The sequence below is a fragment of the Schistocerca gregaria genome, chromosome 8 (genome assembly GCF_023897955.1).
Source record: "Schistocerca gregaria isolate iqSchGreg1 chromosome 8, iqSchGreg1.2, whole genome shotgun sequence".
NCBI classification, from domain to species: Eukaryota; Metazoa; Arthropoda; class Insecta; order Orthoptera; family Acrididae; genus Schistocerca; species Schistocerca gregaria.
Window position 1 is genome coordinate 212,685,250 of NC_064927.1, and position 26,565 is coordinate 212,711,814.

The window sequence follows — 26,565 nt, forward strand, 5'->3', positions numbered from 1 at the left end:
TCCTAATCGTGCACCCATACAAAACTAAAATTTCCTTCTGTGTTCTTTGTGAGACTACACGTAATTCGAAAATGGCTGGAAGAAATAATGCCAATGGAAGTTAGCTGATTGTTATGAAATACCTAGCGGAGGGGGCCGCCAGACCGTGTTGCCTGCCGTCTTTCGTGCCCCGTGAACCCGATGTGACCTGAGAGTTTGAAAGCGGGGGCGGAGAACAGAAGATTCCTCGCTGAAAAGCCTCCTACTCCCGTATGCAGATCATGGCCTCCATTCGGACGTCACTGCGATGTCTCACGAATAACAATAAGCACCAGACCCAACAGGAAAGAGCCATTATCAGAGGCTCCCGAGATAAACTATATCCCACATATACCACGTGGAATTAGAAGACCGTCATTGACATTAATTAGCAGCCATAAGATAATTATAGAGATGTTTCAGCGTGCATTGTCAACGGCAACCATATGAATTCACACGGCTGAACATCAAGATAATCTACAAAAAAGTTAATAACAGTTCTAACAGTATCAATATGGTAGTCTGTGCATGTCAAACGATAGTTGTTAGTTTCTGTACTTGTCCGTGGTTAGGTATGATTAGTCACCTAAAATATGTAATACATTCTACTCGAGGAGATTTCGTAAAAATATTACTACACTGATTTAAAAAGTTGAGAAATTGTCGGAATGATCTTGTTCCGATATTGTGTCCGGGAACTGATTTGATTCCGAGATTTCAGGAGTTTTAGACTGCTTATCAATATATATATTGAGATACTGTGCCAGTACGTTCATTTTTCCTTAGTTACTGCTAATTACATGCATGTGAACCCGTTTACTGTTGGCAGTAATTGATCTCCATCTAGAATCCTGACCTTCACTTTCCCCTGTACTATCAATTCCTCTTCCTTGAAACGCAGGGTGTGTATTATCAAATTTACCTCTTCTTCTACTCAAAATGAGTCATAAATTTTATTTTCCCCAATTGTACTCTGTACATTTTCATTAGTTATTCCATGTTCTCACCTAATCTGCAATAATCTTCAGCAGCTCCATATATCAAAAGATTTTGTTTTCTTCTTGTCTGTAGCGTTTATCGTCCACATTGCACTGTGATATGAGCTAAATTCAAAAAGCACTGCCTGAGTAAAATTTATTCTACATTTGCTGTTTCAGGAAAGCTTTTCTTGCTAATGCCTGTCTATATTATCTGAATCTACATCTACACACATATTCCACAAGGAACTATTTGGTATGTAGCGGAGGGTACCTCGTGCTACTACTCACTCCTTTTTCAGTTCAATCCCCATATATAGTGAAGGATAAACGACTGTCTGTATGCCTCTGTACAGGCCCTAGTTTCTCTAATCTTTATTGGTGCTTACGTAAAATTTACATTGGCTGTGTTTGAATCGATCTGCTTCAAATGTCAGTTCTCTTAATTTTCTCAATAGCGTTGTGCGAGAAGAACATCGTCTTCTCTCGAGAGATTCGTGTTTGTGTTCACAAACTATCTCCGTAACACGCAGGCGTTGACGGAACTTACTGGTAAAAATCTTTCTGCCTTCCTCACAAGTGCTCCAATGTCATCCTTTAATCTGGTACTGTGGGGATCCCGAAGCTCGAGCAGTATTCAAGATCTCACACAAATGTTCTACACGAGGTCTCCTCTGCAGTTGGACCACAGTTGTCTAAAATTCTTCCAACAAACTGGTCGAAGTTTTTGCCTTCTATCGTCCTTACGTGCTCGTTCTGTTTCATATAGCTTTGCAGCGTAATGCCTAGATATTTTATCTACGTGACTGTGTGAAGCAGCTCACTACTAATGCTATATTCTACATTTCTACATCTTAATTTACTTATATACTCCGGTAGCCACCAAGCAGTGTGAGGCGGAGGGTACTATTCGCGGCAACGTCATATCCCCTCCCCCTCCCCCCTCTGTTCTACTCTTGGATCACGCTAGGGAAAAACGACTGTCTGAACGCCTCAGTACGAGCTCTAATTTCCCATATCTTCGAATGGAGATCAATGCGCGATATGAAAGTCCGTGGTAATAATATATGCTCTACATGCTCGGCGAAGATTGGATTTCGGAATTTAGTGAGCAGCCCCTTCCGTTTAGCGCGTCGCCTACCAACAAGTGTGTCCCACTTCAAACGTTCTGTTAGATAAGTTCAAATGGCTCTGAGCACTATGGGACTCAACTGCTGTGGTTATTAGTCCCCTAGAACTTAGAACTACTTAAACCTAACTAACCTAAGGACATCACACACATCCATGCCCGAGGCAGGATTCGAACCTGCGACCGTAGCAGTCGCACGGTTCCGGACTGCGCGCCTAGAACCGCGAGACCACCGCGGCCGGCTGTTAGATAAGTAAAGTCCTCACGATGGCTAAATCTACCAGTCACGGATCTTGCCGTTCTTCTTTAGGCTTTCTCAATCTCTTGAATCAGACCCAACTGGTAAGCGTCCCACACAGGCGAACAATAAAACTGGACGAACTAAAGTATTGTAAGCAATTCCCCTTGCTGTAGGACTGCATCGCTTCAGCATTTTACCAATAAACCGCAATCTATAGTTCGTCTTACCCGTCATTTGTGTTATTTCATTGTCCCATTTCAGATCATTTAGAATAGTCACACCCAGATCCTTGACGGGTGTTACCGCTTCCAAACACTGGGCGTCTATGTTATACCCGTACATTAATAGGGATTTTCGCTTTCAGGATTATTTCCCCTACTAATCCGCATATCTTCTTTCACTTTGACGTAGTCAGTATATCGTGCTGAAATAGAAAAGATGTCTGTTCCTTCCGATTTTCCATTTACTAGTCACGTACCCTCAGTACGATTTAACTTGCCTCGAATAACTCCAATAATTCTACATTTTTTTGTTTCTTTCCATCATACAACTCCTTTCCAATACATTATCCATTCCGTACAATTCATCATCAAAATTGTTTCCCGCCGCCTATCAAAATACAATGCCGTCTGATAAACGTAAGGTTCTTGTGTGTTATTTCTTATCTCTCCTTCTCCCTTTACTACTTTGTAACTAGAGAAAATAGTATAATCCCATCGCACTACCTTTTCAACAAACGCCTCCCTATTACCCTACCATGTGTCTCGACTCAAAACTGCAGCATGATTTAAGTAGATAGATTTTCGTCTGTTGCTTTTTATCCTTGCTAACATCAGTATTTCAGCGTATCTCTGTCACACATTATGTAAAAAAGGGCCCCCGCATCTCGTGGTCGTGCGGTAGCGTTCTCGCTTCCCACGCCCGGGTTCCCGGGTTTGATTCCCGGCGGGGTCAGGGATTTTCTCTGCCTCGTGATGGCTGGGTGTTGCGTGATGTCCTTAGGTTAGTTAGGTTTAAGTAGTTCTAAGTTCTAGGGGACTGATGACCATAGATGTTAAGTCCCATAGTGCTCAGAGCCATTTGAACCATTTTTTTAAAAATGGCTCTGGTATTCGGTCTGATATACGTCGGCATACAAACATTAACGTTCAAAGTCATTTACTGTTAAATACTTTAAATGAACAGAAATGAAATTAGAAGTTTGGACAACATGGTTGTGGAGAAACAGCGATTGCTATAAATTAACTCAGTATTAAGAAAACAGTCTCAATCGCGTTTCTTATTTATTGAGTGTCGACCGGTTTCAGCCGATCGCAGCGGCCATCTTCAGGGCGAACATATGGTCGACTGCTGGTGGCATCACGTGTACCGAGTTGTCTCCAGAGACATCTCGGTAGATGTGACGCCACCAGCACTCGACCATATGTTCGCCCTGAAGATGGCCGCTGCGATGGGCTGAAACCGGTCGGCAATAAATAAATAAGAAACGCAATTGAGACTGTTTTCCTAATACTGAGAAATGAAATTAATAGCATGACGGGAATGGAATCAGTTACGATACAACGGCTTAAATGGTGTAATATCATCAGCGGAAATGGAAGTGTGAGTTCATAAATATGGTTTCCAATCCTAATTTCGTACAAATTTTCAATGTCACTGTACATTCATTATACACTGATGAGCCAAAACATTATGGAACACCTGCTTAATAGCGTTGCGACCTTTGGAGCTCAATAGTGTTGTGATTCTAAGTGACATGCATTCAACTATAGCTTCTTATGTTTCGGGAGGTATGTGGCTCAGTATGTCTTTCAACACGTCATGTGATCCCTGTAAATTAAGGCGAGGAACTGGTGCCCGACAGCGTCCCAGATGTGTTTCATGGGGTACATACGAAACGAATTTGGTGGCCAGTACATCAATGTGTGTTCACTATCGCGCTCTTTCAACCACCGCAGTACTATTACAAACTTGAGACATGAAGAATTAGTCTGAAGGATGGTACCATCGGCGTTGGGGAGGATATCAAGCTGAACACTATACAGGTGTGATGCAATAAGGTTCAAGCTCACCAGAAGTATCATGCTGCCTTCGACTACTACCACAGGTCCCACGGAATCCCAGTAAAAGAGTCCCAAATCATAATACTTAGTACCCCCTCGCCTACGTCCGTGACTTCACGGTTGTTTCTACCAGGTGAATTTAGGTTATTACATATTCGACATGCCTGCCATCATTGGCGAGGATCTGGCGCAGACGAATAGCGAAATTGTGCATGACCTGCTGAAGTGCCCGAATTTCGATTCTGTAGATGAAGTCCTGAAAGGCTGTTTTTAGCTCACGAATGGTTTTAGGGTTATTACTGTACACTTTGCCTTGAATACAGCCTCATAAAAAGAAGTGGTATGTGTTCAGATCCCGAGAATATGGCGGCAATCGAAGCTAATGTCAGAGGCCTTTGCGTACCCCAGAGCTAGAATGCGGTAACCAAAGTGCTTGTCCAATCATCAAACGCTCTCCTGCTTCGATGGGGTCAAGCTCCGTCGTACATGAACCACAGCTTGTCGAAAACAGGGTCACTTTTGATCATGGGGATGAAATCATTTCCCAATACGTTCACTTACCGTTCGGTACTCACCGTGCCATCAAGGAATATCGCACTGATTATTCCAGAACTGGACATTTCACGCCACACAGCCACGTGTTGAGGATAAAGAGACTTCTCGATCGTGAAAGGCCGACTCTTAGTCCCCTAAATGTGCCAGTGTTGCTTACTGACAAACCTATCCAAATGAAAGTGGGCCTCGTCACTGAACCAAATGGTACAGCACCTACTAATTCCCACCACACCCCTCGGCCAACTGCTCTGTTTGAATGTCCTAACGCAGACTGTTGAGAAGTCATACTATTTTATTCCATACAGTTCAATAGTTGTCACCATTTAAATTTCCATAATTTCCACAAACAAATGACACGCCGAGATTATAGCATGGTGCTGTGTTTACTTTTGAAGTGACGCCTTTTTCTCGGCATAGTGCAGCAACTCAAGGTGGTATGGATTCAACAGATTATCGCCAGTCCACTGCAGATATATTGAGATATGCTGCTCCTGTAGTGTCGCATAATTGCGAAGGTGTTGCCACTGCACGATTTTGTGCACCAACTGACCTCTTTATTATATCCCTTAAATGTTAAATGGCATGCACTTCAGGCGCTTCAATTGTGTCCAGAATATTCTTCAAACCAATCGCGAACAATTGTAGCCCAGTGACACAGCAACTTGTCATCCACAAAGTTCTTATCGTTGTTTGGGAACATGAAGTTCATGAACGGCTAGAGGTGGTCTCCATATAGCCTAATACAAACATTACCAGCCAGTGACCGGTTCAGTTGGAGCAAAGAACCGAGTTCCCTCCATGCTCGGACATCCCACACCATTACCACGAACAACAACCAGCTTACACAGTTCCTTGTTGACAAGAAGTGTCCACTTGTTCGTGGGGTCTGTGCCACACTCGAACCCTACCTTCAGCTCTTTCCAACTGAAATCGTCACTCGTCTGACCAGACCACTCTGCTTCTGTACTGTACGGCCCAACCGATATGGTCACGATCCCATGAGCGGTGCTACAGGCGATGTCTTGCTTTAACCTACGGCACTCGCTTCGGTCGTCTGCTTCCATAACCCGTTAATTTCAAATTTGGCTGCACTGTCGTGATGGATACGTTCGTCGCACATCCCACATTGATTACGGCCTTATTTCACACAGTGTTGCTTGCCTGTTGCCACTGACAGCCCTACACAAGCACTACTGCTCTCGGTCGTTAGATGAAGAAGACCGTCGGTTACTATGTTGTCAATAGTGGGAAGTAATGCCTGAAATTTGGTATTGTTGGCACGCTCTTGACACTGTGGATCACGGACTATTGAATTTCCCAGCAATTTCCGAAATCAAAGGTTCCATTCGTGTAGCTCCAGCTACACTTCTGCGTCCGAAATCTGTCAATTCGCGCCGTGGAGCCATAATCACGTCGGGAATTTTTTCCCATTAACCACGTGAGCACAAATCACACTTCAGCATATGCACTGCCATTCTACATCCTGTGTACGCGATACTACCCCCATCTGTATATGTGCGTGCCGTTAAGCCATGAATTTATCACCTCAGTGTATGTTGCGTCTGTCATATCACACACAAATAATTCAGTGAAGTGCAGAAATTTCGACTTGATATCAATACAGTGGTCAGGAATTGACATAGATTTGTAACTACGAGTACGTTTGCCTCTTACCTTACAATTTGGTTATGAACATTTTAAATCTAAAGTCAGTACCTGTGAAGCCACTTAATTGCAAAAGTCTTGCAAATCCACTGATAACGCCATGTTTATAAAAGTGAAACGCGTTTATGACATTAAATACATATAGATTCCACATGAAACAGGCGATTTCATTAACATTTAGATAGGAACATCGTTTTAAAGTGCGTTCTGGGGAACATTCGCCTAGGAGGCGCATAGGAATATTTTATATCCGTCGCTCTATAGAACTTCAGAGGTCATCAGTCTCCTAGAACGTGCATATACTTCAACCTAACTAACCTAAGGACATCACACACATCCATGCCCGAGGCAGGATTCGAACCTGCGACCGTAGCGGTCGCGCTGTTCCAGACTGAAGTGCCTAGAACCGCTCGGCCACTTGGGCCGGTTTTTATATCCGTCTGTGTGGCGAATATCGTTTTTTTTTTGTTTCTTTTGCCATATATTAGGCCAGTGTTAAATACTGAGATTTATCTGAAAATGTAAAATGTGTGTAATGTTTATATTCGAAGCTTTCAATTTCTTATTATTTTTCCATAACCACATGCATTTGTCTCAAACAAATTTTATCACTCTTGTACAATATCTTAGATATACTGAAACTTCGGCAGCCCCGAGATAACGAACAGAGAAACTTGGAACACGTCATGGAAAGTATTCTCATCCAGCTCATTTTCGGATGCATCTTAGTCTGTGTCGCGATCTGCAGATGAAAGATCCGTTTTGTCAGAAACATACGAATCACTGGTCTCGACTTTACAGCTAGAGGCTATTTAAAAAAAGAAATCTCCTCCACCACCGGAATAATTCGCCTACATCTGTTTGAAGCATCTACAGATTTTCCCAGCCATTGGACTCTAAATATACAAGCTATGTTAGGAAGCAATATATCCTGGGATTTCCTAGTTAAGAAACAAACTAGGAAACTTTCTACAAACAATGGTAAAATGAATGTGCCATACCACATCAAATAAAACTGGTAGTGTGTTAAGTACATAACTATGTGCTCAAAATATTTCGAGCTAATAAAATTGTATTACTTTTGAATACCTTACGGGAAAGGCAGTGATCAATGACTTACAAATATTAACTATTAAAAACAGTCTTAATCACGATTTATTTATCAACGTGGCCGTTTCGACCACTACTGTGGTCATCTTCAGACCATTGAGTAGGAACCTCTTTCTATTGAAGAATCACTTCCTTCAACAGAAAGAGGTTCCTACTCAATGGACTGAAGATGACCACAGTAGTGATCGAAACCGATCACCTTGATAAATAAATCGTGATCAAGACTGTTTTCAATATTGAATAAAGTTGTAGTTTACGCGGAAAGTGAACCACTTTAAAAAAAGTAAAACTGCGTTTAAAAGTTAGGTATTTGCTACTAATGATTTGTGGACACAGCTGTCCCCTTCAAATTCCTCTCAGCAAACAAAGTTAAAAATAAAATAAGCTGTAGTGTAATTAGGTAACTAAAAATGTCATGTAAAAGAACTTATTCAAGAAGTTTCATTATCCACCTGTGAGGCACAATACTGCTATTTCAGAAACATCCACCTGTGGGACGGTGTGGCTCTGGAATGGAAAGAAGTTTTCCAGGGTAAATCGGTAAGACGAAACATCTGACCTTAACTACATTACGGCTAAAAATCAACTGAGAATCTCTTAGCCTATACTTGAAAAAAGTATACCATATCCGCCTGTCAGCCGGATGTCCGTTCCAAGTGTTAATACAAATTGTGTAGCTGCTATGGAAAATGGCCACCAAAAGAAAATTGCTAAATTTGTATACGGAAAGACGTAAGTTCATAACACAGCACTTTCATATCATTAGTTTGAGGAATTTCGCCGTGTGGTGACGCTGCTGAATAATGGCAGAATACCTATTTATAGCAGTTTGGCCGTAGAATGCATCTGCTACGGCGGCCGTAAAAGAGACCAATCAGCGTATATGGGACATGGAATTGCTGCTCTAAGCACGCCTCAATATGCGAACTGCACGCAAAGAAAGACGCTATACGCACTCCTGAGACTTACAGAACAATACCTCTGCCACATATGGGACAAAACGTTTTCCACATCAATACAAGGCTTATTTCTTTTGCGGAACAAATACTTCCAGAACGTCAACGTCCATTCGACCAAATAGACACATTCGATACTAATTTTATACTCGAGCAATTTGCGGTAAGACGGCCTTCAGTACCGGTATGTCTTCATGTCATTTCCTAATTTGCGGAAAGCAGTCGACCGCCCGCCGAGTGCTGAGCTATGGAGTCTTCTGGAGGAGCGTGGCCGCTCCCAGAAACTCGTTAATTTTCTGTGCCAGTTTCATCGTGGCATGTTTGCCCGCGTTTAACATGGCGACACTTTCACATATCAGTTTACTGTCCCAAGCGACCTAATGGAGGCATGTGTCTCCGTACACATGTCAACTCCACTCACAATTCTAATTACTCTCCTCTGCACAGTGAACACTTTTTGCCTTAGCGAAGAGTTATCCAATATCATTTTCCTGCCCAACAGTGACTGAAAATATGCAAAATGTGCTAACCTATCTACTTCTGTATGACCAAAGTCGACAATTATCCCTGTGGGAGAAGTACTTGAACCTAAAAGTTTTGTAGGACACACTATACGGATTGTCCAGTTTAAGTTTCCATTAACTTACACAATGCCTTAGAACTTTCTACCCTCTTTATTATTATTGTATTTACTCTCAAAGCTGCCGGAGTGGATGACGCTAAGTAAATTTTCCGTTCTTCTTGTTCTCCATTCTTTGTGAGAATTTAGGTCTTCTCTCTTCACTTAAATTTGTTTCGTTTTTTTGAGCTTTTGTATACGGTTTTACACCCCATTATTCTTCTTTTCCTTACGTCTGTTTCTTCTTTGGTGATTTTGGCTAGTTCCAAGTCTTTTTTTAACATTTTTGATCCATTCTCTTCCATTCGCCAGAGAACCTACGTATTTCACTATTCTATTTTTTAGCCTGTGTTCGGAAAGTCGCAATGTGTGGCCAATGAATTTGAGGAGTGTTTTCCTCATGTCTGTCTCTATGCTAGAATATTCTGCAATTTTGGACGTTTTCTGCAGTCTATACCCATTCTTGGTCCACTTCGGACTCAAAATTTTCCTAATTGTTTTTCTTTCTTATCTCCCTAAATTTTCTATATCAAATTTCATGTTTAGCGCCAAGCTTTCGCTTGTGTGTAGCATTGCTGGTTTAATTACCCTTTTGTGTGGCATTTAAGGATACGAATTTTTTTTATAATAGAGGTTTTGCACTAATCGAAAACCTGTACGAGCTTTTGTATTCATCTTGTTCATATTTTTCAGAGATATTTTCTTCCTATATATTTAAAGTGTGATACTCTGTTAATGACAAAACTGTACCATCTGGTGAGCAAGATGTGTGAGACAGGCGAAATACCCTCAGACTACAAGCAATATATAATAATTCCAATCACAAAGAAAGCAGTTGTTGACAGATGTGAAAATTACCGAACTATAAGTTTAAAAACTCACAGCTGCAAAATACTAACGCGAATTCTTTACAGGCGAATGGAAAAACTGGTAGAAGCCGGCCTCGGCGAGGATCAGTTTGGATTCCAGAGAAATGTTGGAACACGTGAGGCAATACTGACCCTAAGACTTATCTTAGAAAACAGATTAAGGAACGGCAAACCTACATTTCTAGCATTTGTAGACTTAGAGAAAGCTTTTGACAATGTTGACTGGAATACTCTCTTTCAAATTCTAAAGGTGACAGGGGTAATATACAGGGAGCGAAAGGCTATTTACAATTTGTATAGAAACCAGGTGGTAGCTATAAGAGTCGAGGGGCATGAAAGGGAAGCAGCGGTTGGGAAGGGAGTGAGACCGGGTTGTAGCCTGTCCCCGATGTTATTCAATCTGTATATTGAGGAAGCAGTAGAGGAAACAAAAGAAAAATTCGGAGTAGAAACTAAAGTCCATGGAGAAGAAATAAAAACGTTCGCCGATGACATTGTAATTCTGTCAGAGAGAGCAAAGGACTTGGAAGAGCAGTTGAACGGAATGGACAGTGTCCTGAAAGGAGGATATAAGATGAATATCAACTAAAGCAAAACGAGGGTAATGGAATGTAGTCGAATTAAATCGGGTGGTGCTGAGGGAATTAGATTGGAAAATGAGACACTTAAAGTAGTAAAGGAGTTTTGCTATTTGGGGAGCACAATAACTGATATTTCACTGAAAAAATACGGCAACCAACCACTTTTTGATGCGTTTTTTATATACGCCAACATGCATTTCGGGTTTGCACCCATCTTCAGCTGGCAAATTACATGAATATTCAGTTACTACAGTAGAACAATCTCGACAGCAGTTTGGATGCTGCAGCAGGCCTGTGCAAAAGCAACGACTCCAATCACAGGCCTGCTGCAGCATCCAAACTGCTGTCGAGATTGTAGTACTGTAGTAACTGAAGATCCATGTAATTTGCCAGCTGAAGATGGGTGCAAACCCGAAATGCATATTGGCGTAAATAAAAAACGCATTAAAAAGTGTCTGGTTGCCGTATTTTTTCAGTGAAATATCATTATCCACGGCCACGGAGCTCAACAGTCCAAATAAAATGGACAAATTGTTAAAATAACTGATGATGGTCGAAGTAGACAGGGTGGAAAATGTAGACTGGCAATGGGAAAGGAAAGTGTTTGTGAAGAAAAGAAATTTGTTAACATCTAGTGTAGATTCAAGTGTCAGGAAGTCGATTCTGAAAGTAATTGTATGGTGTGTAGACATGTATGGAAGTGAAACATGGACGATAAATAGATGGACAAGAAGAGAATAGAACCTTTCGAAATGGTGGTGGTACAGAAGAATGCTGAAGATGAGCTGGGTACATCACATAAATAATGAGGAGGTCTTGAATAGAATTCGGGAGAAGGGGAGTTTGCGGCACAACTTGACAAGAAGAAGAGACCGGTTGTAGGACATGTTCTGAGGCATCAAGGGATCACAAATTTAGCATTGGAGGGCAGCGTGGAAGGTAAAAATCGTAGAGGGAGACCAAGAGATGAATACACTAAGCATATTCAGAAGGATGTAGGTTGCAGTAAGTACTGGGAGATGAAGAAGCTTGCACAGGATAGAGCAGCATGGAGAGCTGCATCAAACCAGTCTCAGGACTGAAGACAACAACAACAACAACTCTGTTAATTTGGTCCATATTTGGTTTGTAATTTGAAAAATTCTAAATTTATTTTTGTAAACGCTGTCTTTTCAAATGATATCAGTAGGCTGACTTTCTCTGCGCATTCTTCTGTTTTATAGCCATCTGACAAGAACATGCCATTATTGTGAGATCGTCCATAAAGACTAAGTAGGGGATTTGAAGGCAGTTTTTTTGGTTCCTAATGAATTCGATTTAAAACAATTTTCTTCTTCTAGTTTCTTATACCATTGTTCCTTGACCCTGTCTAGAACTACATTTAATAAGAAAGGCGATAAACCATCATCTTGGCCAACCCAAGTTTCTATCTCGAATGGTTTTGAAAGTTTTCCCATAAATTTCACTTTGGATGTTGTATTTCCTAATGACTGCTGAATGATTTTCTGTATTTTCCGATCCAATCACTTTTCTTCAAGAATTCTAAACAGTGTGGGTCTGTGGATTGAGTCACAGGCCTTTTTAAAGTCGACATAGACATATACTGTAAGCTTGCCTCGCGTCTTCCATATTCTTGATATTAATTTTAGGTTGAAAAATTTTTCTGGGCAGATTTGTTTGGCCTGAAACCAGCTTGAAAATTTGAGATGTTGGATTCATGCAGTTGTTGTGCTCTTTCGAGAACACAAGCTGATAACATTTTATACATGGCAGGGAGTAGAGAAATTCCTCTGTAATTACTCACATCATGTTTGACCCCTTTTCTATATAAAGGGTGCATTAATTCACACTTCGAATCTTCTGGTATTTCTTCGGTGATCAACATATTTTGAATCATTCCTACTAGCTCCTTTCTTGAAGTAAGTCCTGGACCTTCGAGAAATTCATCTACAATTCCATCCTCCCCAGCGGCTTTGTTATTTTTGAGTTTCTTTATGTGTTTGACAATTTCTTCTTCTGTTGGCTGTGTAGAATTCTTTTTGTTGCGAGTCTTTGGTGTTGGTTATTGGGAGGGTTTCAGATGTTTCTGGACAGTTTTCAAAATATTCGGCTAGTACTTCACAATTTTCTTCATCGCTTACTGCTAAATTCCCATCTGGTTTCCAGAAGGAAACATTTTGTGGGTTGCAAGCTTTAATTTGGTTTGCGAAGGTCTTGTGGAATACATGTGTATTCCAATTTTTAAAATATGTTTACATTGATTGTAGTTGCTGGATTTTTTTTTTTTATTTTCTGATAATTTTATTCAAAACCTTTCCTGTTTCTAGAAAGTTTTGGCGATTCTCGTCATTCTTGTTGGATCTTGCGAAGACTTTTTGCGTAGTTCAATTGCCTTTTCACTTTCTACATTCCATCGCGGATGTTTGGGTGTCTTCTGTGACGGTATTTGCTCTTTGGATATTTCCCTGTTTTTGTCTTGAATTTTTACCTGTTGTTTGCAGAAGAACTTTCCATTTTTCTATTGTTTCTGATTCTGTTAGTTTTTGTAGATTAAATTTTTGAACTGTCGGTGGTGTTCGTGGTGTTTTTCGTTTTGGTGTGAATTGTACTCTTACCTTCGTGAGATAGTGAGCAGAGTCGATATATGCAAGTCATAAGAGATGGCCACATGGTCTATCAGAAATTCTCCAAGTTCGTTTATAGGGGGTCCCTACGTTTTCTGTTTACTAGGTCTCTTGTTGAAGGAAGTTGAGCTGATTTTCATGTTGAACTGTTGGCAGTGTTTGATTAGTCTCATACAGTTTTTTTTTTTTGTATTCTGTGTGCTGGTATAGGCCAACTGTCTTCCTATTTCTTTTTTTCTTTATTATTATTATTATTATTACTTTGTAACTACGTTAGCAGAGGCTCGAATATTTTTGATAGTAGAGACACTGATGAACTTTTTCAAAATTTAAAATCATCTTATGTGGTCAAAACGAGATATTAAGAAAAGAATCATTTACTCTTTTTTCTTGTGGGTGTCTGCTTGTTCAGGTTGACGTTAACGGTCGCACTCTCTACATAAACGACTAATTCTGACTTCTTATTCGAATGGAATTCTAGATCATTATCAAGGAGCAACGTAAGTAGTAGTTCCACTATCGATCCGTGAGCAACACCCGTTGAGACCTTGCCCCATGAAGGTTAAGTGGCATGCCTCTTCATTAAGTACAACAACCAATTATTTGGTGTGACGTGCTACTGTATGCACGACTACCTTAACCATATTCTGTAACATCTATTGGCATTTCAAAAAGACGAAGTAGAGCGTAGTCATCGGCGATTAAGATGCGGAAAATATCATTGCCCTAATTATTTCTATGGGTTTGGGAAGCAAGTTAGCGTATTAGAGAAAACAGGCAGGTGACGGAGTTCTATGAGTGGAGAAAGGACCGAGTATTATGTAAACATGTCAAACCCAAAGTGGAAAAATACTTGGGTAATTTGGGGACGTGGAAACAACGCTTAAGGTGAAATGAAGGACTTGCAAGGCAAACAGAGATACTAATACTTGTGAAAATGAGTGGTTTTAGAAGAAAAAAGTCTTCGATCGAACAAACACTGCCTTGCAGAACAAGTGAAGCACCCAGGAGGGAGGAGGAAATAACTTGGAAGTCCATGTCCACTTTGCACTAGACGTTACACCTCTCCTGGCCCAGGTGTGTACACTGATTCGCTCGGAAAAGGTGTCATAAAGTCGTTGTATCGTCCTCTGGCAGAAGCAGGTATACAGTTGTTGTAATTGGTCCTTCAAATTCTGTACTGACAGTGGGACTTAATTTATGTCCGACCTGTCCTCACAAATCTACATTTGCATCTACATCCACATCTATACTTCGCAAACGACTGTGAGGTGTGTGGCAGAGGGTACGTCCCATTGTATCGGTTATTAGAGTTCCATCCCGCTCCAAGTACCTGGTGTCCTTTTCTGTCTCTTGCTGCCATTTCCCTAATGCATACCATCATTATCTGTGTGTCTTTACTGCCAGTGATTAATAGACCCCTACCCTTTTGCATTTGCCTCCTCCTGACACCGGAGAGAATAGGTTTCCCCAAAGAGGGTGAAGTGAGTCCTACTACCTCAGTTCCAGGTTCAGTGAAAAGCAGTATCTCAGACTTGTTGGGTAGAGGAATTGGTGCAGCAACTTGAGTCCTCCCTCTTCCCCATACACCCTATACAGAACGCCTTGATATACCACTGACCAATCAGTTGCAGTCAGGTGGGCGATCAAGGACAGATTTTGTACTTACTGTAGAGGAGACAGGGTCCATAGGAGAGGACAGTACTTGAGACATTCCTGGAAGAGGTATCACAGGTACATGACTGTGAGGCGGTCTTGCAACACACCGACTTGCAGCAGCAGCCAACCGTTAGGCAGTCGTCAGGCCGACTTTCAGCTTCTTACGAACGTCAACCAGCTCATCCCGTGTTCGAGAACAGTATTATCTTTTAACCAGAAGAGCTAAAAAGTTGATAATTCCTTACAAGAATTGAAAGAAATACATAAAGTTAGATTTATATTTAAGAAACACCAAGGCTTTCTTAAAATTAGTTTCCTAATTAGTTTCGAGGTTAATTATACTCGAAAACGGAGTTAATTTACAATAAATGTAGGTAATATATAGGGCTACTCCTGTTTAAGTGAAAACTAAACGCAACGCAACATGTTGGTTAGAATGTCTGCTACAAAAAATAAACGCAGATTTACTAGAAATTACTGGTAAATTATGTCTAGGAGAACGCTAGTTTCCGAAATTCTCCAAAACGCACGTTCATTTGCGTTGATATACAATGAAATTCAGAGGTGATGCTGTTAACCACAAACGCTGATTTGTTACGAAATAATTTAGGTTCCAGAAACACTAGTATCGGTAAGTTTTGTGAGCGTCCAAAATTCGCAAAATTAACCTGTTTCTCATGTAATCATACAATAAAATTAGACAACGATTGTTTTGAACGATGATAGGCCTATTGTTCTCAAAGAAATTTAAATTGAGCACAACTAAGGTTGAACCTACAATTGATATCAGTACGGATTGATGGAAACACTCGTTAATATTCGAAATTCCACAGTTATCGCTATATAAACGGGTACTGATACAATCAATGAAAGATTATGCAGAAGCGAAGCGAATTATAAGACATTCAAATGTAGCATCTCAAATAGGCACAAGAATGTTGTACATTTGATCTCGTAGACAAAAAACTTCCTAAGACGGCTTTTGTGTATAAATGAACGTGCGTTTCATTTAGGTGTTTCTGTGCACTCTTCAACACTGGCGTGCCGAAGATGAACATCGCAGTGTGGGTTTATCTCTGTCAAAATCACTAAAACCAACAAAACACGTCTGCTGCAGCTAACAATGTTGGTCTGTCGGGGACAGATTTAGATTTCTTGCTGGCCACGGGAATTCCACAACCTCACGCCGACAGATCGTAAAGAAGAGTGGCATATGTGGACGATCACTGTCCCATTCAACCATGGCACCGCAATGCTGTCACATAACACATCAGGGTTAAGGATGTCCGTAATGTACTTTCGTGTTGTCAGACTTCCCTCATTGACTACAAGTTGTGACCTTAAGTCATACCAAATGGCTCTCCTCTCTATTACGCCAGGCGTAACACCAATGTGCCTTTGTAAAATATTGTAATAATGTGATCTCTCCCCGTGTTGCCCCCATACTCACCCACTATGTTCTTCCAGGGTAATACAGAACTGAGATTAATCTCTGAATATAATGTGATGGCATTCCCCAGTAGTCTGAGCTTGCAGGTCACGGCTCCTCTCCAAACACATCCATTGTGTGTAGTGGTGTTGAGAACAGCCTAAGCAAGGGACAGTAATTCCGTAGTGAGGCTGCTTCTAGTCACCGACCAATGGAGAGGTATGAGGCAGAACTTGTAGGGAGTTCATTACGTGTGTCGGATGGTAGGCGCTCATGTGGAGGGGTTACGATGTGCTTGGTACACAGTATGGTGATCCTCCCTGGCGGTGGTCAGGCGTGAATGACCGGAACCTTGACTTTGCCTGCCCTCACTTCCCATAAAGTCCAAAAACACTGCTTTTTCACGTACAAATGCCCCAAAATTCAGGATATTGCACAATTAACCAAGGATGATAAATGGCTACCCCGACTGAGGCCCCTTTCGAACTTTATCAGTGCTGATATCGCTGTCTCACAAGAGTACGTGTCACTTTCGTGCCAGTTACAGTGATTACTCAGCATCTGATGCTGTTTACATCCTTCATATAGACTACCAGGCCTGCTAACCACACAAAACACAAACAATACTACTGTACTGTGGTGACGGTTCTACCTGTCGCACAGAACTGTAACGCTAATTACCTCCAATGGATTGTACATATACAGAATTACATTGACATCCGCCTACGTCTTGTGATTCATTTTTTTTTTTTAACGGGCTGGTGCATTCACGAATACTGCCTGCAACAAAAAGTCATTAAGACAAGAACGCAGTGGAGAGAGCGAGAGCAAGAGCAAGAACAAGACTAGAAACACTGGTTGGCACTAAATATGAACAAAGTCCAAGAACTAGAGTCTGGTAGTTCCAAAAATGAAATTCCGTTCATATGTACAAGTTTCCTCAGAACCTAACTAAAAAGAGTAAAAGCTATCAGCAACCCGAAGGTTGGTTTCAACACCACAGTGCTTTTCTATGAGCACGAACAGATGAATCGCTAAGCCTTTAGAGATGGTGCAGTAATAGAGTCACAGACTGGACCGCGCGCGCACGGACTCTACATGAGCATAACGAAGTAGCTGTCAGTGAGACATTTATATTTGCAACCGATATTTTATGTAAACATGGGTAAATGTTAGGAGGTGACGGAGAGGAAAAAACGAGCAAAGTTTGGTCGTGGCCATGGTCGTACGGCATGTGAAGTTGATAGATCTGTTGGTGTTTCGCGGCAGATTGTTCAATTTATCTAAAAGCTGTTGTATAACGCACGCGGCTGCGAAACACGACATCAGCATAGTGGTGTCAAAGAAATCCTGACTGAGAGGGATCTTGGAAACGGCGTTTCACTGTTTGTGAATCAAAATCGCTTTGAAACTCGACACAAATTACTGCAACACTAAATGAAGTTTCATTCCAACCAGTTAGCAGCAGACCATTGTGACGGGAACTGCACGCAATAAACATTTATTAACGTTCACCTCGTAAGAAGCCATTAGTCACACAGGCACATAAAATCTACGGATCTTCAGTGGGCTACGTGGCATCGAACGTCTACAGTAGCTGAAACTTCCTGGCAGATTGAAACTGTGTGCCAGACCGAGAGTCGAACTCGGGACCTTTGCCTTTCACGGGCAAGTGCATCTCAGCTACCCAAGCACGACTCACGCCACTTCCTCACAGCTTTACTTTTGCCAGTACCTTATTTCCGACCCTCCTAACAACGTGGTGCCAAAAGGCACAGCAAAGTATGCAGTGGGAAAGTATTCTCACTGATCTTAGCGTGTGCGTCAGTTGCTACTGTCTGGCAAAACCAAACTAATAAATATAACCAACAATAATCACAGACGCCACTTGAGAAATATTACGAGTGCTGATTTTCCTTTTGTGTGTCCTCTTCATTTTCAAATTCACCTGTAGGCCTTGTCCCTCTCGTGTAGAACAGACAGATAACGATCTCTTAAACCGAGTATCAGACTGTTTTCAAAATCAGGATAAAAATGGTGTGTCTGAACAGCGATCAAAGTGGAGATTTCTGTATTTATGCGCTGGAACTTCACCACTGTCTCCCCTAGCGAAATCGGTCTCGGCGCATAAGTGACATATCTGTATTTGGTATGGTAATGCGATAGATAGAAGATGCATAGGATACGGGAGAGCTAGGGATGGAAAGCAGGCCAGTTAATAGGAGCAGGTGGGCTCTCTTTAAATATAAATACTTTGCGTGGGTAAGAGTTCTAATGCAGTATTAAATATCAATGTTAAGATCATGGGCTGGTATTACCGGGTTTTTAACCTTTTTGAAACGTTAGAAGAACCTAGCTCGTCATGCTGCCATCAGAACCTCGCGTCAGTTGACGATCCCGGCTCGCACAGTTACAGCGCTATGTGTAAGTCGGCATACTGTGATCGAACAGCCACAGGTGACACTTGAAATATATTAGGAGTGCTGATTTTCCTTGCATGTGTTCTCTCTGTTTTCTGATACAGTATCTCTCCGTTTGAAAGTAACTTGTAGATTTTGTGACTCTTGCGAAGGAGAGTTAATGATCTTTTAAATTGATTATCAGGCTGTTATTGCAAATTTTGTAATAATTCAGATGAGAATAACGATTTTCCTCCCTACGCTTACTAGAAGGACGGCGCTAAAAGACCGAGAAATGAGTGACAAAATCTTTTTCATGTTTTCGACATAATATGCATTGTATGTGCGTTTACAGAAATAGAAAGCGGTCTCTTATTTTCATATGAACAATGCAGGACAATTATTATAGTTGCAGTAGCTCCAAGATTATATCACGTGAGGTCAGAACATGGCAGTTGCAATGGGTTTGCCTTTGCCTACGCATTGTTCTGTTATGCATGGCAACTGTATGTGAATATGTTTATTTCTGTGGAAGACTGTACGGGGTTCCCGGGAAAGAATTTACACCAAAAAATATACGAGTGTTCCCCTACACTTTCTTACGTCTACACGCCTTAAAGAATGATTTCATTCCTTATTATAAATCCTTGTAACTCTTTACAACACTAATTTCACTACGTTTCCCACTTCTAACCACAAAAAACTTCAGGTTCGTACCTTTATGAGTTCACTTGTTTTAAACGCACCACAGATACTCTACAAACCAGATACTGTATCGCCACATTCTCCTCTTACCAGCCCTGTAGTAGAGTGGAATGCCGCTGCACTACGCAGGCGCGATTTAGTGATATGGGCAACAACAGAGCACCACAGGCCTGTGTCTCATTTGTGTAATTTTCACTTCGATACAGTGTGCAGGTGATAGATCAAAGCGAGAAGACGAATAAACTTCACACAGCTCAGCACAAGATGCCTTATTACACATTGGCCTCCATGGCTTGTATGCCCATATGGAACTAGTATGAATACAGAGAGGTGTCACAGTGCACACCGGATCCTTGATTTTAATCTACACATATCACCAAGTTGTGATGCAGCTAACCGCTATGTTTCCTTTGCTCTGTGGCAGAGACTACGCGCTTGTTTGGTAACATAACAATCAGTGACTGTTCATCTGTACTAAACTGAGCGAAGCTGAGCGATGTAGATACCTAGTGACAGGTAACAACCACTGCTGGTTCGGATTTCATATGCCAATGCCACGGGGTGGGCTGAGGTGGTCGATATAGTTCATGTAGTGACATCTGTTTGGAATGGATTTTTGGACCCACACCTCATCACGACGATTGGTAAATACAGGAACTACAGACCACTCACGATATGGCCGTATTGCACGCAACCTGCACGTGTTTCAGATGACTGGGCACACCTGATGAAGGGCGCTGGGTCAATGTAGGACGATCACGTACACTGTGGCCCGGCTGCAAGACAGCCCACCCACTGCTGTCCACCTTCGTGCGTGTCTGCGCGCCTGTAGGTATGAGAGCTAGAAAGACCTGGTATAGATGTTGTACACCAACCAAAATGAGCTACAAGGGTCACTTCAAAAGAAATGCACACTATTTTTTATAAATCGATCTTTTATTCTACATGTTTGAAAGTTTTACAGTGTGCAGATACATCCTTCAGGAACAATATTTCCATTTCTCCACATAATTTCCATCGCTCTTAACTGCCTTACCCCATCTTGGAACCAGCGCCTGTATACACGCACAGTAAAATTCTGGACTAACCTGTTGGATCCACTGTTTGGCAGCGTGGACAAGGGAATCATCATCTTCAAACCTTGTACACGAAGAGAGTCTTTCAGTTTCCCAAAGAGATGATAGTCACATGGACCCACGTCAGGACTGTAAGGCGAGTGTTTCAATGTTGTCCATCCGAGTTTTATGATCGCTTGCATGGTCCAGCGTGGACAAGGGAATCATCATCTTCAAACCTTGTACACGAAGAGAGTCTTTCAGTTTCCCAAAGAGATGATAGTCACATGGACCCACGTCAGGACTGTAAGGCGAGTGTTTCAATGTTGTCCATCCGAGTTTTATGATCGCTTGCATGGTTTTTTGACTGACATGTGGCCGTGTATTGTGCAACAGCAAAACATCCTGCTTTTGCCGATGCAATCAAACACGCCAAAGTCGAGCTTCAAAATTCTTCAGTATCGTCTCATATGCATCAGAATTTATGGTGGTTCCACTTGGCATGATTTCCATAAGTAAGGGTCCTTCGGAATCGAAATACACCGCAGCCGTAACTTTTCTAGCAGAAGGCGTGGTTTTGAATTTTTTTTTCTTGGGTGAATTTGCATGATGCCACTCCATTGATTGCCTCTTCGTCTCTGGTGAAAATTCATGAAGCCATGTTTTATCACCTGTCACAATTCATACACGAAATTCATCTCCACCATTCTCGTACTGTTCCAAAAGTTCGCTGCATACAGTTTTTCTTGTTTGTTTGTGAGCCACCATCCTGGGAACCCACCTGGCACAAACCTTTTTTAACGCCAACGCATTTAGTATTTCGCAAACAATTCCTTCCCCCATGCCAACGCAACGTGACAATTCGTTCACCGTGATGCGTCTGTGAGCAGTAGCCAATTCGTTAACTCTCTGCACATGAAACTTCCTGGCCGACTAAAACTGTGTGTCGGACCGAGACTGGAACTCGGGACCTTTGCCTTTCGCGGGCAAGTGCTCCACCAACTGAGCTACCCAAGCACGACTCACGCCCCGTCGTCACAGTTTCATATCAGCGCACACTCCGCTGCAGAGTGAAAATCTCATTCTGGAAATATCCCCTAGGCTGTGGCTAAGCCGTGTCTCCGCAATATCCTTTCTTTCAAGGGTGCTAGGTGTGCAAGGTTGGCAGGAGAGTTTGGAAAGTAGGAGACGCGGTACTGGCAGAAGTAAAGCTGTGAGGACGGGCGTGAGTCGTGCTTGGGTAGGTCAGTTTGAATAGCACTTGCCCGCGAAAGGGAAAGGTCCCGAGTTCGAGTCTCGGTCCGGCACATAGTTTTAATCTGCCAGGAAGTTTCATATCAGCGCACACTCCGCTGCAGAGTGAAAATCTCATTCTCTGCACATTGTCCGGAGTGTGTGCAGTACGAGGCCTGCCGCTGCGAGGACAATCCTAAATAATGCCGTGCGCGCTTTCATCACGTAACATGCTTTCCCGCCAACTAACTGTACTGTGATCCGACAGCAGCATCCCCATACACCTTTTTCAACCTCTTTTAGATGTTTTCCAACTGTTTAGTTTACACAGCATAGGTATTCTATGACAGCACGTTGCTTCTGACGAACGTCAAGTGTGGCAGCCATCTTGAAGAGACGCTGTGACGGCGCCACTGACGGGAGCAGGTTGAACTAAGTTTGAAAACAAGCGGGAAGGATGTATCTACACACTGTAATACACACGTGGAGAATGAAAAGTGTATTTTAACAGAAATAGTGTGCGTTTGTTTTGGAGTGACCCTAGTGGTAGTATCGGATGCGCCCTTCGTTGAGAGAGACGCCGCAGCAGCAGCAGCTACGGTACCTTCTTCTTGTTCCTGACGAGCGCGGCGTCCCTGGTGTCCTGCGCGTTGCCGGGCGCGCGCTGCCCCCACAGCCGGAGCGCCATGCGCGCGTACACGGCGGTGATGACGCAGAGGGGCGTCGCGTACTGCAGCGCCACCAGCAGCAGGCGGTAGGCGAGCATGGCGCGCTCGGACAGGCGCACGTTGTGGCAGAAGGGCACGGGCGCCGCGGCGCCGTGCACCCGCAGCAGCGAGACGCCCAGCGCCGCCGCCATGGGCGCCGCCAGAAGCGCGCCCGCCGCCCAGATGGCGCCCACCACCAGCCGCGCCAGCACCTTGGACGGCCTCCCGCTGCAACACAGCCGCACCGACGCTTTCCACACCGCGCTCTCCACACTTCCCATTGTCTAGTACCTGGGATCTCTGTACTGCGTAGGCAACTATAGTTTTACTTTTGATCACGTGTAAAAAACAGAATTACATAACTACCTCTTGTTTACAGGCACATGTGTGGATTCACCACGTTGATGTGGTCCTGCTTATACAGGGTGATTCAGCTGCCCCTACCGCTGGGATTTATGCAACCCACGATGCCTTCAGAGACATTTTTATTTTCTCTCGGTCGATATGTACAGAAATTTAGTGCTATAGAAAATGGAACAGGACATTTCACTAGGAAATTTACGTTTTCTGTGGGACACGTTTTCCCTATAGCCCGCAGTATTAGAGTTAGTGAAGAAAAACGTACAAATATGATCTTCAAATGTTTTTTTTCTTGAACAACTCAACGGAATAGTAAAATGGCTCTGAGCACTATGGGACTTAACATCTGAGGTCATTAGGCCCCTAGTACTTAAACCAAACGAACCTAAGGACATCACACACACCCATGCCCAAGGCAGGATTCAAACCAGCGACCGTAGCGGTCGTGCGGTTCCGGACTTAAGCGCCTAGAATCGCATGGCCACACCGATCGGCAACGGAACAGTATCCAAGTACAAAATTTAACAACATTAAATTTCCTACAAAACTTCATGTACACTATTTCTATGGAATTAATAGCACATAATGAGTGAGAAATTAACGAAATCTTGCATATGGTGCCTGAAAGAGTTCTGAACTATATATAACCCAATGCAAAGGCTAGCTGAATCACCCTGTCTATATACCGGTAGATGGGTCAAAAATTTATCGAGAGGAATATACTGGTTATGCGATCCATGTCAGTAAAGCCTTCGAACAGCGCAAAAAGCCTTCAGCTTCAAGAGAGAAGAAAGTGACTGGTCTTTAAGAATTTGGTCGTTTCCCTGCACGGAATGTCATTAAAAATGTTGAACATCGAAGATTAGACGAGACAACGAACAGTTCTATACAGGATATTCTAGTGGAATATGTTCGCAGTACACAGAAATGACAGGTAATCCGTCTGCTGTGAGTGCATTACTACAAAGAGGAAGCGCCCATATTAGCAAAACAACCTGAAACTTTAGTAATTTTCCTCGATTTGAAATTGCCACATAGAGACATTGAGGACAATATTATGGAAATGGAAGAGGATGTAGATGAAGCTGAAATGGGAAATATGATACTGCGTGAAGAGTTTGAAAGAGCACTGAAAGACCTAAATCGAAACAACGCCCAGGGCGTAGACAACATTCCATTAGAACTACTGACAGCCTTGGGAGAGCCAATCCTGACAAAACTCTACCATCTGGTGAGCAAGATGTATGAGACAGATGAAATACCCCGGGACTTCAAGAAGAATATAATAATTTGAATCCCAAAGAAAGCAGGTGTTTGTAAGATGTCAGGGAAATCCAGCACCTTCCATGAAAACCCTGATATGAAAAGCAACTCTAGTACTATGTCTCATAGCTCCGAATAAATCGTGTCATTAAATTAACCAAAGTAATACGAGTAACGAGTGAGCAAATGGAATACCACAGACTAACACAAGAATACCTAAATACATGTCGTACCTTCCCACCGAGAGACCGACGCAGTTCCGAGGGGAGAAACGAGAACAGAAGCCGAGAGCAGAGCCGTGTTAAGCTAGAAGGCCCTACGATAAGGGACTTACTGGACACCCACGTCGCCAGCTAACCACTAGAGCCACACAACCCGCACGTTTTAGCGTGAGACTTTTTCGCGTTTCTGTTACGTCAAGGACCACCCCCCAGCCCATGTTAAAAGATAGAGCCCTCCAGAAAAACAGTATAGATCTCACGATAACACAAATACGGCCATTACCACCCGCAAGTTTTAGCGTGAGCCTTTTCGCGTGTCTGTTACATTAGGACCACTCCCCAGCCATGTTAAAAGATAGAGCCCTCCAGAAGAAAAGTATAGATATTACGATAACGCAAAAGGACCACACCAGCTGCAGGTTTTAGCGTGAGAGTTTTTCGCGTCTTTGTTATGGTGCAAACTTTAAAAACATTGCCCCACCACGAAAAGTATAACGTTTCTCATTGGATAGACAGAATTTTTGTAGGGGGAGCTTAAAGTTAACATTGAGACCCAGATTGGTCAGATGAAAACACAGCCAGATAGTTTTTTTAAAACAAGTTCGGTAAATTGTAGTAAGGAGAAGTTAGGTGAAGAGTTAGTTCCGAGACGGCGAGCTGGATGGCTGCTGCGCCGGCCGCCGCCCCCCTGACGAACACCGACAAGGTAATGAACGCACGCTATGCGCATAACAGCGCATAAAGCTACACTCAGAACTGCAGAAGTCTCATCTTTTAACCCCTTTTTTGCGTAATACTAGTGTCGATCGTTAATTAAAACTCATGGTGTTCACATTTGCCACTTGAAGAACAGATCTGAAACTCGATGATTTCTCTTTTATATAGTTATTGAGAAGCCACATCAGCCACTGTAATTTACGACAAGTTAGATAAGTAATTAAAGATAATTGAGGGTCACTGTAGACCATTTTGATAGTTTTCTCTTTTGTGAAACTTAAATGAAACCTAGATTATGGATGTGATATGGCATAGGTCATCCTTCGATCGATTGCAGAACTTGGAAACCCATTCAGGGAATATTCGTTCACATTTTTGTTGAACGCAGTTGGTTTTTACCATCCTGTATTAAAACACTTCCTTTTATCAATACTGCAATTTACAAATAATGTTTCGTGAGTAGAATAAAATTTCGAATGGTAAACTTCACTGCTTTTTCGACGTTATTTTACCAGCTAACTTAAAATAGGAAAGCCTTGAACCCCTTCCACTAAATTTAGTTTGTATTAAGATTTTTTTGCAGGGAGTGCAGTGGAGCTGACGCTGAGATCATTAAGTATTTGGTTATATAATCGCTAGTCTCACTGAACTCTTCTGAATTCTACATGTCATGTGTGGTCTGGCGTCTCCTTACCAGCAACAGGTCCCAGGTTCAAACTAGTTAGTTCCCTAAGAAACACGCTCAGAGCGTCGTTGCGCGAAAGTGGTAGCGAGACACGATATAGAACAAACAGACACCACCATGAATGTTTAGATGTTGACAGATGTGAAGATTACCGAACTATCAGTTTAGTAAGTCACAGCTGCAAAATACTAACGCGAATTCTTTCCAGACGAATGGAAAAACTGGTAGAAGCCGACCTCGGGGAAGATCAGTTTGGATTCCGTAGAAATATTGGAACACGTGAGACAATGCTGACCCTACGACTTATCTTAGAAGAAAGATTAAAGAAAGGCAAACCTACGTTTCTAGCATTTGTAGACTTAGAGAAAGCTTTTGACAATGTTGACTGGAATACTCTCTTTCAAAGGACTTGGAAAAGCAGCTGAACGAAATGGACAGTGTCTTGAAAGGAGGGTATAAGATGAACATCAAACAAAAGCAAAAAGAAGATAATGGAATGTAGTCGAATTAAGTCGGGTGATGCTGATCGAATTAGATTGGGGAATGAGACGTTTAAAGTAGTAAAGGAGTTTTGCTATTTGGGGAGCAAAATAACTGATGATGGTCGAAGTAGAAAGGATATAATATGTAGACTGGCAATGGCAAGTAAAGCGTTTCTGAAGAAGAGAAATTTGTTACCATCGCGTATAGATATAAATGTCAGGAAGTTGTTTCTCAAAGTATTT

At 42.3% G+C, this 26,565-nt stretch overlaps 1 protein-coding gene across 1 annotated transcript in view; it reads right to left on the reverse strand.

Moving 5' to 3' along the window:
* Positions 1-26,565, reverse strand: part of LOC126285115 (substance-K receptor-like) — a 271,274-nt gene that overhangs the window by 124,415 nt on the left and 120,294 nt on the right. Inside the window, exon 3 of the mRNA XM_049984438.1 lies at positions 22,492-22,822. Within this exon, the coding sequence (XP_049840395.1) occupies positions 22,492-22,822 (331 nt within the window). The remainder of the gene's footprint in view (positions 1-22,491; positions 22,823-26,565) is intronic.